This window comes from Galleria mellonella, unplaced genomic scaffold (genome assembly GCF_026898425.1).
Source record: "Galleria mellonella isolate WM207_F2 unplaced genomic scaffold, CSIRO_AGI_GalMel_v1 utg778, whole genome shotgun sequence".
In the NCBI taxonomy this organism is placed as follows: Eukaryota; Metazoa; Arthropoda; class Insecta; order Lepidoptera; family Pyralidae; genus Galleria; species Galleria mellonella.
In genome coordinates this window covers 197209-212855 of record NW_026442150.1, presented here as the reverse complement: position 1 = coordinate 212855, position 15647 = coordinate 197209, and the positions used below count along the sequence as shown (strand labels likewise).

Below are 15647 nucleotides of genomic sequence, written 5' to 3'. Positions count from 1 at the left end.
TCATTGTATATTTAATTTATATATAATTTATAGTTATTACAAGCCCATAGTTTAATTTTTATGTACTTTTGCCGAGAATTGTGTTTCAAACTAAGTGTTATTTTTAATGTCAACTAAATGTTGCCAACATTTATTTATTTATTTAATAAATAAATTATAACCCCTATTTTCATAGGAGTTATATTTTTTTTTTTTATTTCTTTAACTGTTAATCAAACGTAAATATTTTAGTAATTAATTTATCTTTAGTTTTATTTATCTGTAAGTAAACGTCTGTTTTAAGTTAAGCATTGTTATAAGAAAATAAAATGAGATTCTTGAATCAGAATTAGTTTTATTGTTACAAAATGCATCTACCATTATTTTTTTTAAAGAAAGAAACTTATGTTTCTTTCTGGTCTTTAGTAAGTTTTATTCTGGTCCACTGAATCTTTTCAAAACAATCACTTTTATTCGGTGATAATAACAAATACAACTGATAGATTTATTTTATTTTGATTGAGAATATTTTCTTTCTGCCATTACACGAAATAAAAAAAAAAAACTTTAGTAATATTTTAACATTTTTTGTATGAACTCGATTACAACATTAATTATAATATGACACTGATTTACTTAGAGCATTTTTTTTTTTTTTTTTTTAGTATCACTGTCTCTTTACATCATCACCACTGTTTATTGGTTAACTCATATAATTTTTTGAGTAAAATGTAAAAACAAAACGTTTTACTCGTTCAGAAATCCTACATCTAGAATTCGACGTTGACAGTTTTCTGTCATACATAACCTATTTCTGAACCCAAAGCCACTGTCAAAATTTCGCGTATACCTATTTGCACTTACTTCGCAAAAATATTGAAAACATTATTTATTCGGTCCTAAATCACGAAATTTCCATAAGAAATGCCTCTGATACGTTCCGCTAGCTTCAATCTCTTTATTGAAATACTTATAAGGATATGTTTATTGTCAGCATTTTGGTGAGTTTACAACATATGGTGAACGAATTTATTTGTGATCATTCGAAATACATTTCCAGTGTAACTGTATATTTTAGATATGTTCTAACAACAGTAAAATCTTGTTAGATGTATATACAATGAATATAGATAGAATTATTTGTATTAAAAATTAAATAAATCGCATAATTAATTGTAAAGTTTAAACGAATTAAATATGTCGATTTCGTATACGCAGTTTGACTAATACGTCGCCTTGGACCTATTATATTATTATAATTGTATTGTTTATGAAAACTTAAATAAAAAAAACGTTTCAATGAGATTGAGATTGTATCTCGTTTGAAATTAGGTTGAATTTATGATAGGCAAATGTTGAAATCTTATCTTTTTAGATAAAGATAAAGATAAAGATAAATTTAGTAATTATTTATACAGCTTGTTTATGGTACGTATGTAATTATTGTAATCTAGTTTGTTATAATAGTGTTTTAGCTAAAGAACTGAGGTTTTATGACTCATTTAATACACCAGTCTTAACTGTTAGAAATTAATAATTTTAAAGTTACTGTGTTTTGCTTACACGAATTAGAATTGTGTTAAAACAAACTCCAACTTCAAGTGGTATAACAAAACTGCTTATTTTTTAATTAAAAATTTATCTAGTTTATTAATTTGTTATACCTATATTACTTTGTTATATTTCAGCACTTTCAGTGAAAGCTCTCAGTCTCAGTCAGTTTGATTTCTCCCAATATTTTAAACAATATATATATATATATATATATATATATGTGTGTGTGTGTTAAATACAACATATAAATATCAAATAAAAGTTAACACAATGATGACAGTCTTCTAAACATAATATATAATTATTAAAATTTATATATATATAAATATATATAAAAAACAAATATATATAAGATAAGCATAGAATAGGCCACCCCTACCTGTCCCGTGGGTGTCATAAGAGATGATTAAAGGAACTTAACAGTAGAGGCATTCTCATTGCTAACAATATATCCTAACAGGTCGACCTCCCCGTGGTCTCCCCTGGAAACCATCATGCTGAATTCTAGGTGTATTCATCATGGTGGGCTAACTGAACTGCCTTTTTATCCTCACCTATCATTTCTCACTGGTACCCCGCCAGTATACCATTAGCGCAGGTGGGGTAAACCATTCCATTATAAAAAAAAATCCTAACTGCAGTTGCTAATCTGCGTACTAAAAGTGGTGAATTCTGTCAAAACTCCCCTTATGGGGAAGCTTTATGTTCAACAGTGAAGGCTGAAATAACTACATTATACATGAAGGTGGGAATAATGCTCAAATTAAGTATAAATTTAAACATAGACAAGCAATAAACCAGTTGTGACAATTTTGTGTTTGTGTATACAACTTAGAAAGGCAATTTTTCACAAGAAAATTGTGAAAAATTACCATTCTGAGTTGTATAAAAAAAAACCTCTTTTACATACTTTTTTGTATATTTTATTTTTTAAATATGTATATTTTTTTTTATACCACTGAGGTGGCAAACAAGCATACGGCCCACCTGATGGTAAGTGGTTACCATAGCCTATGAACACCTGCAATACCAGAGGTATTACGTGTGCGTTGCCGACCCTGATGAAACCTCTTTACCTCCCTTTTGAATAACCCCATGCTGTAGTCTTTTGGGAAAATCTCGGCAGGGCATGTATGAATAGTTAATGTTATTTGTGTGCTGTAAGTGACGCAAATAAATTATATATCTAACATAGACATTTTTTTTTAATCAATCAAGAAGGTGACAGTGCGCCCAAATGTAATGTGATAATGTAGTATACATTATCAGGTGCACTGTCACCTTCTTTAATTGGAAGCGCCAATTATTTAAAAAATATGATATTTACAATTTCAGCTACATGGAAACAATGACACCCTTCGTCCGTGTTATCCACGAAGCAGATTTAGAAACGGAATACAAGTATCCGAGGAGAGAATCGTACGTGCCAAGCGGTGCGCTGTGGGCCATAGTGCTGTCCGTACCATTCACACTGTCTCTACTGGCGTGGGCGGTTTGCAATGATTGCAATGATGCGTTAGAGGTGAGATACTAAGGGATTTGAAACTCTAATAACTAGTTTTTTTTGTTTGCAGCAGTATTTTAAAAAAAAGTCGTTTGTCATATCTCCTCACTTTCAGGGCACTTCTCTTGATAATAAGTCAAATCTAGGGGTTCTTGGCGTTGGTATATCTAGCGACATCCAGTTTTGCGGTCATCTGGAGGAAAAAGCTAAGATAGCTTCCATAAAATTAGGAGTGCTCAATAGAGTGAGACGGTATTTCACGCAGGAACACCGCCTGAAATTGTATAAAGTCAGGCCACATATGGAATACTGTTCTCACCTATGGGCAGGAGCGCCACAATACCAGCTCCTTCCGTTAGACCGCATTCAAAATCGGGCGACTCGAATTGTTGACGATTAGTGCCTTACTGTCGACCCACTGAAACTGTTACGACTCGACCCACTGAAACTGCGCAGAGATATTGCATCTCTGTGCTTCTTTTACGAAATTTATCATAGGGAGTGCTCTGAGGAATTGTTCAGATTGATACCTGCTGCTGATTTTCACCACCGTACAACCCGCCATAAACATAAATTTCATCCCAACCATCTGGACGAGTGACGGTCCTCCACCGTGCGTTTTTCAAGACACTTTCTCCCACGCACAACCACTCTTTGGAATCAACTTCCAGCAGCAGTATTTCCGAACCGATACGACATCATAACCTTTAAGAAAAAAGCATATTCCTTTTTAAAAGGCCGGCAGCACCTATAATGCCGTTGGTATTGTTGGTGATCATGGGCGGCGGTAGTCACTTACCATCAGGTGAGCCGCAAACTCGTACGTCCCCGTGTTGTAAAAAAAGAGGGATTTTAAAACATCACTAAAGCCTAACTGCGATTGTCAACATTACTAGCGTAGCAGCTGCTGTCAATAACTCCCAAGGGGGAGGCCTAAGTCCAACAGTGGCCAGTTGACGGCTAATATAATGATATGACAATAGTTTTCAGGTATAATGTGTGATGAAACATAAAACAATTTTCAACGATCAGCTTCGCCTGAAAAACAGTCTTAAGTATGCCAATGCTTATGTTTTATTAAAAAAATAGAACAATTTCCATTCGCTCCATGCTTCAGAGGGCATATCATCTTCATCACCACCATATCAGCCGTTACCTGTCCACTGCTGAGCATAGGCCTCTCCCATAGACTGCCATAAGGAATGCGGATAGATGGAGGGCATATCTTCTTTTCATTTAAGAGTTTCCTCTTGTCGGTGCAACTAATTCATGCATTCTCTTCCAGCCAGTTCTATCCCAGGCCATATCCTTCACCTCCCTACACGACATGACACCTATTTTTTTTTTCTTTTTTTTTTAAAACGTCTGGAAAATGCTTTATGCAGACCCATACACCTTGTGGGAGGTGAATGAGTACTGTGGGAGTCCCCCCGTAAGGTGGGGGTGTACCCACCAAAAACCAGACGATATACCCTCGAGGTGCCATATGTCGGAGACATGGGTTCGCTTTCGCACTCACCACATCTCCGACGGCGACACGACATGACACCTAGTCTTTCTTTTATCTGTCCCATGTAGTTATTCCTCGGGTATTTAAAGATTTATAATTCTATTTTTGCATTTCCAGATTCTACTGGCGTGGTCGTTAGCACTAGGCATAAACGGAGTTCTAACTGATTCCGTAAAATTAATAGCAGGTGAGTTTATTATCTCGTGTGGTCCCGGCATAGGATGGGCCACCCCTTCCCTTCCCGTGGGTGTCGTAAGAGCCGACTAAGAGAGTGCGAGGGATGAGTAGCAGCGTCTCTCTTAAAACGTCTCCAAAGCCTAAATGCGGTTGCTGACCTGCCTGTCAAGCGTGGCACCTACTTTTTTTAGTGGATGATACTGGAATGGTAACTCTACCCGCCCTATTGGTATACACCGGCGGGGCACCAGTGAAGGATGATAGGTGAGGATGAAATAGGTCAGTTAGCCCATCGTGACGAATTCAACAAGAATTGTTCACGATGGTTTCGAGTGGGAACTACGTGGACGGTCGACCTAATAAGGCGCACTGCCAGCAACGGGGCTGTCAAACTCCATTGCTAACAATCCCTTTTTCCCCAGCGTGGCACCTACTGCCAAACCCCCTAAGGTGGAAACTTATGTTCAGCAGTGGACAGTTAGAGCTGATGTGATGATAACATAGTATACTTGTTAGGAGCTATCCCTAATATATGTTTTAACGTGAAATCGTTCGGAAGAATTGTTCGGATTGATATCTGCTGCTGATTTTCACCATCGTACAACCCGCCATAAACATAAAATTTCATCCCAACCATCTGGACGAGTGGCGGTCCTCCACAGTGCATTTTTAAAGGCACTTTCTCCCACGCACAACCACTCTTTGGAATCAACTTCCAGCAGCAGTATTTCCGAACCGATACGACAACGTAACCTTCAAGAAAAGAGCATATTCCTTTTTAAAAGGACGGCAGCACACCTGCAATGCCGTTAGTGTTGTGAGTGATCACGGGCGGCGGTAGTCACTTGCCATCAGGTGAGCCGCATGCTCGTTTGCCCCCGTGTTGTAAAAAAAAATCGTTTTCTTTACTAGCGATTCTTAATAATGTCTCGAATTCAGGCCGTCCGCGACCGGATTTCTTCTACCGCTGCTTCCCGGACGGTGTGGAGCGACCAGACCTGCAATGTACAGGCGACCCCCTCGACATAATGGAGGGCAGGAAGTCCTTCCCCAGTGGACACAGTAGCTGTAAGTACTTTGAAACTTTCCTCGACTGTAGTCTGGTTGAAGAGATGAAAGCAAATCTCGATAGTAATGAATGAAATAAATAAATAAAATAGCCATTTATTTTACTCCAAAATTTTTCATGCAACTTAGAATGGCAAACAAGCTGACGGCCCACCTGATGGAAAGTGGTAACCGTCGCCTATACACATGAGCAGTACCGTGGACATAACAGAGCATACTGTTTCGCCTATGATACCCCCCTTGCGTTGCCATTCCTGAGGACTCAGGTGTTATTCCTCTGTACTCTGTAAATTCCCTGCCATATCCCACCCTTCAAATTGTAATACAGCCATGTAAACACAACTGCTTCACGGTTTAAACGCCGGCGCACACACGGTTATTCATCATTTCAGCCATTGTCCACTGCTGGACATGAATCTCCCCCATAGACTGCCATAAAGAACGGTCCTGAGCCACCTGCACCCACTGACTCCCTGCAATGCATTTCAGGTCGTCACTCCATCTAGTGGGGTATCGCCTTACATTGCGTTGGTATGGGACCAAGGACCTTTCTTCTCCATAGGTTGTCGGTTCTTTTTTTTTATGGATAATAATGAAATGGTAACCCCGCCCACGCTAACGGTATACGCTGGCGGGGCACCAGTGACGGACGATAGGTGAGGATGAAAAAGCAGATCAGTTAGTCCATCGTGATGAATACAGTTAGAGTCTAGCACGACGGTTTCCAGGGGGAACCACGTGGAGGGTATGTTGGTAGACAGGGTATATTGCTAGCAATGGGAGTGGTAGGTCCAGATTAGCGATCCCTTCCCCCCTCGGTTGGCGGCGCTTGGAGCCGCGCGAGCGTTGTGCGAGGTGATAGCGTTGCGCGTGCGCAGTGTCGTTCTGCTCGCTGGGCGTGGCGGCGGCGTGGGCGTGCGGGCGGCTGCGCGCGCTGGGCCGGCGCCGCGGCAGCAGCGCGCGCCTGCTCGCCAGCCTGGCGCCGCTCGCGCTCGCCGCCGCCGTCGCGCTCTCCAGGACCTGCGACTACCACCACCACTGGCAGGGTCAGTACCGCCGGCTCCCTCACTATTTTATTTCTATACAACTTAGAATGGCAAACGAGCTGACGGCCCACCTGATGGAAAGTGGTCACCGTCGCCTGTAGACATGAGCAGTAGCATAGACGTAATAGAGTACGAGGTTTGTCCGGAAAGTACGTATAAAAGTTTTTTAAAAATTTTATTTTACAATTATTCAGGTAAATCAATTTTATCCCCTTCAAAGTACTCCCCCTGTGACATAATGCACTTGTGCCAACGCCGTTTCCACTGTGAGAAGGCTCCTTGAAAGTCCTCTGGTTGTAGGTTTCTCAGCTGCCCCGTCGTAGCTTTTTTTATCTCATTTATGTCCCCCAAATGCCGCCCCCGAAGTACCAATTTGGTTTTTGGGAACAAGAAGAAGTCACACGGGGCCAAATCCGGCGAATAGGGGGGTGTTCGGTCACCGTAATGGAATTTTTACTCAAAAACTCACGGACAACAAGAGAGGTGTGGGCAGGGGCATTGTCGTGGTGAAGAATCCAACGCCCCTCTCGCGCCAATTCTGGACGAACTCGTGCCACACGAGCTTTGAGGCGTCTGAGCACATCGACGTAGAATTTTCCATCAACTGTCTGGCCTGGAGGGACGAATTCTTGATGGACAATCCCCCGAACATCGAAAAAAACAATCAACATTGTCTTGACATTTGAGCGGGATTTTCTTGATTTTTTTGTTCGTGGTTCCCCGGATGTCTTCCACTCTTTGCTTTCACGGCCATTCTTGCCGAGTTTCGAGAGAAACTTGATTACGACGCGCTGCTCTTCAACGGAAGCGGGCTCCATGCCGACGGGGTTTCGTTAAGAGGTAACTTCACAGATGGCGTGACAAGCCAGTTCGCACCGCACGGCGGTCAGACCAGAACTGAAGCATTGTTAGGGACATAAGGAAGGGGTCCTGCGCTTACCTGGCCTCCCCACTCCTCTTTCTCGCATTCCAGAACACTTTTATACGAACTTTCCGGACAGACCTCGTATACTGTTTCGCCCATGATACCTCCCCATGCGTTGCCATTCCTAAGGACTCAGGTGTTGTTCCTCTGTACCCTGTAAATTCACGCCATATCCCACCCTTAAAACCTAAACATAGACATGCAAACACAACTGCTTCACGGTTGAAACGCGAATGGACAGAGGTACCCAAACAATCGACTTTTGTACAAAGTCTCCCTCTGGTAAGACAGCCGTGGCGCGACATTGTTTCCTGCCAGGTGGGCCGTCAGCTTGTTTGTCATTCTAAGTCAGTCATTCTATTCTAAAAAAAAGGGAGATTTTGCCAATAATTGGTAAGCGAATTGACAACTGCAGTTAGACTTTTGGTAATATTTTAAGAGAAACGCTGCTGTCTTTCCCTCAACCATAGAGCTTCCTTAGTCGCCACTAACGACACCTACGGGAAAGGGAACGATGGCCCATTCTACTACTTCTTATGCCACTGTGTCAAGTTAACTGGAAGAGATCTCTTTTAGAGATAAGTTCGCGTTTGCTAACATTATGTTATTAACTTATTGTTGTTACTGTATGTTTTACATATATATATATATATATATATATATATATATATATATATATTCTATGCCGGGATCAGTCAGCTATTTTAACATTATCCACATGCTTGTTTGCAGATGTGCTAGTGGGCTCTATCCTTGGCTACACAACGGCGATATTTTGTTACCGCCAGTACTATAACCCGCTCAGCAGCGACCTGGCCGGCGTCCCATACGTGGTGTCCAACTTGAACTTGGCCAAGTACGTGAGTGGGAAACCCGACGTCAGCCCAGTGAAGGGCGACGGCAAAGAATTGGAATCGACGCCGCTACTTAACGGCAGGAAAGAGGACAAGTGGATATAAATGTAAAAAATTAATAGTAGCATTTACGCTGCAATATCGGTGCGTTTACGCTACGTTATCAGTGCGTTTACGCTACAATATCAATATGTTTACGCTGCGATAATTACCTTTATACAGAGTAAACATAACACTAAGGTAGCGTAAGCGTAAGTAACAATTATATTGCGTTATCGGAGCGTTTACGCTACGTTATCAGTGCGTTTACGCTGCGATATCATTACCTTTGTACAGAGTAAACGTAACGTGAAGGTAGCGGAAACGTAACAATTATATTGCGTTATCGGAGCGTTTACGCTACATTTATCAATGCGTTTACGCTGTTTTATCAGTGCGTTTACGCTACGTAATCATTACGTTTATACAGAGTAAATGCAACGATAAGGTAGCGTAAGCGTAACAATTATGCTGCGTTACCAGTGCATTTATGCTGCGTAAATACATGTATATCAATGTGTTTACGTTGCATTATCGTTGCGTTTACGCTGCGTTATTGATCTCGTTCCAATTTACAAAGTTCCACAAATAGTGATATGTCTATAAAGTTTACTATAAAAAAAAATTTTATATTATCATAGATAAATGGTATTCGTAAAGATTTTTAATACGTATGCCGCCATAAACAAATAGTTACCCATAGACACGAGAGAGAGCATTTTTTTTTGTTTCACATGTCAACAGTGAAGCAACGTACAAGTGTAAAACTAACTTTAAAAAAAAATTGCAAGAATGCTTTATGGTACATAATACAGTATTGTCAAGCAAACAGATGACATGAATACGACTAGCTGTATCCCGCGGCTTCGCCCGTGATCGTATAGTGACGTCGAGTATCCTGTAATCTTCCTCAAGACATGATAAAAGAATGCACCAGATGAAAACATAAAAGTAAGTTCTCATATTCATTTTATACTAGTGGTCGCCACGTGGTCGAAATTCGACCATAACATATATTGTAATAAATGAATTTATTATGGTTATGTTTGATACTATAGACAAATAATATTAAAGGCAAACAATATCAATCTATTCTTTTTGAGACTTCAATATATATATATATATATATATATATATATATATATATATATATATATATATATATATACAAAAAAAGATTTTTTTGTACATTCATAATATAATATTTATATACAGTGTCCCAGAACTTTTAGAGCACCTATATATATAAATGCGTAAAGTAAAAACTTTGTACCCCTTTTTACGAAAATTGCGCGAGCAGACGAGGATGAAACTTCGCACACTTATAGTTTATATAGAAAAGGAGTACATGGAATGCTATTTTTTTTTTTTAATTATGCATAAAAAATACTTGAAGTAAAAAATAAAATCACGATAATACATTTTCATTAAATTCTATTGAAATAGTCTATAAATTTGTAATTCAAGATGGCGCGTAGTGTCAAAAGACGTTTTAGAAGCGATCGGTTTTGTAAAACATACTATTGATAATATAGTAAATATGCATAATTAAGATGACAGTTTATCCAATAAAAGTAAATTTGGGTAATATATAGCAATATCTATATATCGTAGTTACAATATCTATACATATATTGGCCCAATAACAGATATAATTATAGGGCATCCAATATATAATATCGAAAAGAAGTACCCGCTCGTAATGAATATAGATATCCGACTGGTATGAACGATATCGCAATGTGTTGCCATCAATGGCCAGAAGAACTCGATATATAGATATTGGATACTAACCATCGCTAAATAAAAGTCGCTACATATTGGATTAAAAGTTTTAAAAGCGCGCCATTTTTGTCACTACATTTGTAGCTGTTATTTTGAGGTTATAAATCTAAGATTTATTGTAATTATAACGATATTTTATATATTTTTCCAAAAATTAAGTAAAAAAAATTAAATAAAGAGATTAAATTAACAGAAATAAAAACTAAGTATAAATAATAATAGTAATAATATTATAACAGATTTATATGTAAGGATAATTAAAATGGCTGACGTTTCCCGCCATTTTTTTTAACAGGGTTCGTTGTTTTGTTACAATAATTTAATACAATTTTTTGTATTAAATTATTGTAACAAATTGGGTATGTTCGTTTATAAAACCATTCCTAATTATGTGATAGATATTGTGAAAATGCATTTATAGTTGTTAATAAATTGATTTTTTTATTTATTTATCAATTTCTATGAACAAAGTTAACATTTTCGAGCAAAAAAAAAAAAAACTAAGCAGAACAAAGGAAAAAAGTTTGCGATTTTTTTTAGACGGTAAAAAGGCTAAAGTATGTTATTCATACAGCTATGTATCATTTCTTACTGTCACTATAAGGTAATATTTTAATGTACATATAAATCAGTTTTAGCAGAATGGAATTTTAAAGAGAAATTTAATTATTTATAATTATAGTGTAATCACTTTGAAGTAACAATGTTTAGAAAATTTTTCTATTATTATAAATTCGTATATTTATAAATAGTTATATCAAATTAAAAATAATTAGTACAAAAATATATTTTTAGTTTTTGCTGAAATTGAAATAAGTGAAATTCGGTTTCAGCTATAAAATAATATTTTCGGTTTTTATTATGGTTTACCATGGAATGGCAACCTCGCTTGCGCCTTTTTTTTAAATTTTTATTAATGGGTGATAATGGTATGGTAACCCCGCCTGCGCTATCGGCATACACCGGCGGGGCACCAGTGAGGGATGATAGGTGAGAATGAAGCAGGTCAGTTAGCCCATCGTGACGAATCTAAAAATAAATCAATCACGATGGTTTCCAGGGGGAACCACGAGGAGGTCGACCTGACAGAGTATATTGCTAGCAATGGGACTACTAATCCCCATTACTAACAATCCCTTCTCCCCCCGCCCCGCTTGCGCTATCGGTATACACTGGCGGGGCACCAGTGAGGAATGATAGGTGAGAATGAAAAGGCAGGTCGGTTAACCAGTCAACCATTAGGATTTGCAGAAATAAACCCTTTCCGCTCCGTTGTCGCCGTATTTGCGACCTTAGAACGCTAACATTAAATCCACTATCGCGGATACAGCGACACGATTGTTTTACTGACAGCGCCCTCAACACTTAGGTAAACGAAATCTTGTGTTTAATATTTATTTATTCTTTATTGCACAATAAAAGTTTGTACAAGTGGCGAGCTTAATGCCATATGGCATTCTCTACCATACATACATACCATACATATATCAAAACTACGATAAACAATATGAGATATAGTAAATATTGAGTAACCTTTGTATTATGTTTCATGGTTATATTATGGTGTAACGTTGCGAAACGTATCCCAAAGAGGGTTGACGTCAGGCAGGTGGCCGGTCGTAAAACTAAAAACCAAGTCTTTTTGTAATATGGACAAAATCATATTACGCCGATCCCACATTATTGGGATAAGGGTAGGAAGATGATGAAGATATGGTGTAACGATGCGTCTTGCTACAGTTTACATCAGTATTTTCCCAACACTTGAACATTTCCAAAATTTTTACGCCCCCATACATAATTTTTCCCGACAAAGTTTACTTGACGACTCTAATCGCCCGGTTGACGTTTTGGTAACGTCAAACGAAATTATACCTAATAAGTATTTACAGATTTTTTTTTAATTTAACTTTTTTTTTTTTGTTAAATTTGGCACCGATATCTACTCGTAGCATTGCATTTAAATGGTCCGGGGTAAGAGGGTTAAAATCGCTTCGAGTCCATTTTTAATTACAATTATCAAATTAAAATTGCCCCCTTGTGGGGCGTGGGTCCCACGTTGGGAAACACCGGTTTACATTATAATAAGTATTATGAGTTACTAGGCTGGAGTACAAAGTATAGAGAGATATTCGGACTAAGAGTCGTGCTACATTTTTGTACTTAATTTATATATATATATATATATATATATATATATATATATATATATATATATATATATATATCTGCGATATATGGTTTTGTAAAGTTACAGTCTCTTTTGTAAAGTTAACAAAAAAATTTACATTCTAATGTTGGTAAAACATGGCCGAACTGTAATGTCATTAAAATACCCAGTAATTTACTTACTACACACAAATTTATGCGAATAAATTTCTTTGAATTTTTTTTTTTAAATTAAATTCGTTCTCTTAATGTAAATATGTACTTGTTTGTGATCAAAATATACATTGTATGTCTTTATAGAGTATATACAAAGATGTCCATATCATATATTTGAAATACATTCATTTGAAAAAATATACTGGTTTTATTTACATAAGACATTCTGAAAATAAAATGTTCTGAGCTTTTTTAATTGGTGATAACGACTGAGAATCCCATTGCAGCAATATACCCAACCAGGTCGACCTCCTCGCGGTTCCCCCTGGAAAGTATCATGGTTAATTCCTGATGAATTCATCATGATGGGCTAACTGGCCTGTTTCTATTCTCATCTATCACCCTTCACTGGTGCTCCGCCAGCGTATCCCGTTAACGCAGGCGGGGTTGCCATACCATTTTCACCCATCAAAAAAAAAAATGGGTGATAACGGAACGACAATCTCGTCTGCCCGCCTTAATACATTTAGTTTTTTTTTTTTATACAACTTAGAATGGCAAACAAGCTGACGGCTCACCTGATGATGAAAGTAGTAACCGTCGCCTATAGACATGAGCAGTACCGTGGACATAACAGAGTATACTGTTCCGCCCATGATACCCCCCATGCGTTGCCATTCCTGAGGACTCAGATGTTATTCCTCTGTACCCAGTAAATTCACGCCATATTCCACCCTTCAAACCGTAACACAGCTATATTAGTCTATGCTTTCTAAGGTGTCAATAAAAAAAAAACAAAATCATTCCAAATTCAATTTATATAATTAAAAAAAAAAAAACTTATAAACTTCATACAAGGATTCTATACATTAATATCACAAATCATATTTTATACATTAATCTATAATTTATCTACGTCATTTTTATACTTGGCACAGTTAATAAACCATCTTGATATTTATCGAAATGAGACATTATAAAGTTCCTAATTGTAAGATCCGTCGTGTGGTCCCGGCATAGAATGGACCACCCCTTACACACTCGTGGGTGTCGTTAGAAGCAACTAAAGGAATTTAACAGTTGAGGAGTAGTTTTTTTTTTTTTTATCATAATATCTAAATGACATATGTAAAACGCATTAACAAAAAAAAAATTCATTTAATTATTGATTCGATTTTCAAATCGATTATCCGGATTCTCGATTATACGGAATACAGCTGACTATTTGATTCGGATAATCGAGATACTACTGTACATCCACAATGGGGATTTCATTCGAATAAATAATAATAAAAAAAAAACCGGATGGAGTCGAAACAATTGTTGGAAACGACAAATAACCTAAGTTCGTTAAATTCCCGTTGGGCATTTACATAGACATTTTGTATATAGATTACAGCCATTACTTATTATATATTTAATAAAATTATATTTCACTTTTATTTATTTATTTATTTATTTATTATTATTTTACTGAACTAGGTGCCATCTTGCAGAAGTCCATATCACTGGTTATTTGATTAACATATTTTTTTTTTATGGTAACCGAATTAAACATAATAATTTTAATAGAATAACCAGTTTTATGATTTTTTGTGAAAACACCTAAAAAAAACTATGGCGTATAATAGTCTATGGCAGTGATTCTCAACCTTTTTTTTTGTTGCGGCACATATTTAACGATTTCAAAATTTGGCGGCACACAAAGAGAAAGATAAAAACTATTTACTTACTACAACACACTGCATAAATAGGTTAAGACAACAATTTTAAATATTTGCAAAATTTGGCGGCACACTTTTAAAATTTGGCGGCACACAAAAGTGCCGCGGCACAGTGGTCGAGAATCACTGGTCTATGGGGAAGGCCTATGTCCAGCAGTGGACGGATAATGGCTGAAATGATAATCATGATGGTATAAAAAAATAATGATTTAATTCTCCTTTTATTGTAGAAGATTAATTAATAATTGATTTGGAGGCAGACTAGCAGTTTTTCTAGAAATTTAATTTAATTACAAAAAAAAAAAATGGGTGACACTTGTGAATTATGTAAAAATAATTATATTTAAATAGGAATTAATGAAAATATAAACAAGGAAATAATCGATCCGGGCATAAGCCAGTCCGCTGATGTCCACCAGCAGTACAAATCAAAATGGCGACCGATCGACTGGACGTCTCGACCCGTCACTGATTACACTCGGAGAGTGCTCCCGAAGTGATCACAACGAGACGCGGTTACATTTTCATTAGCTTCTATTGAAAGAGTCTACATAGTTTATCCCTTTATTCATGACAAGTGTATTCTACAAAAAAAAAACCGACTTTTAATTGTAGCAAATCCAGTTGTTTTCGATTTAAAAACAAAACTAATGGAACTATTTTTGATGGAATCTCTATGGGACCAATCTGTAAGTGTATCCTTTCAGATAAAAAAAGATTTTTCCAAATCGGTTCACAGTTGACGGAGTTATGAGGTGACAAACTTAAAAAAAGGATATAAAGCCGAATTGAAACTTCCTTTTTTGAAGTTTGAAAAGTTAAATCTTCTAGGAATATAGTTCAAATAACTATTACCCTATTCTGTCTTTCCAACTGTTTCAACCGTGAAGCAGTTGTGTTTGCATGGCTGTGTTTCGGTTTGAAGGGTGGGATATGGCAGTGAATTTACTGGGTACAGAGGAATAACACCCGAGTCCTCAGGAATGGCAACGCATGGGGGGGTATCATGGGCGAAACAGTTATGTCCATGCTACTGCTCATGTCCATAGGCGACGGTTACCACTTTCCATCAGGTGAGCCGTCAGCTTGTTTGCCATTCTAAGTTGTACAAAAAAAAAAAATGGGAATTTAGAGTAAGAAAGAGACAAAAACAGTTC

General features: G+C 37.3%; 1 protein-coding gene across 3 annotated transcripts; it reads left to right on the top strand.

Moving 5' to 3' along the window:
• Positions 1–796: 796 nt before the first annotated feature.
• Positions 797–14208, top strand: LOC113518668 (phospholipid phosphatase 5). Of its 3 annotated transcripts, none has more exons than XM_052901351.1 (6): positions 797–980; positions 2869–3055; positions 4665–4734; positions 5664–5792; positions 6671–6838; positions 8496–14208. In XM_052901351.1, exons 1-6 carry the CDS (start codon positions 904–906, stop codon positions 8720–8722), a joined length of 858 nt encoding a protein of 285 aa, XP_052757311.1. In that variant the 5' UTR covers positions 797–903; the 3' UTR covers positions 8723–14208. The 3 variants fall into 3 exon arrangements, with proteins under 3 accessions (XP_052757311.1, XP_052757312.1, XP_052757313.1); XM_052901352.1 differs by lacking the exon at positions 797–980 and adding an exon at positions 1442–1583; XM_052901353.1 differs by lacking the exon at positions 797–980 and adding an exon at positions 2006–2278.
• The last annotated feature ends 1439 nt before the right edge of the window (positions 14209–15647 follow it).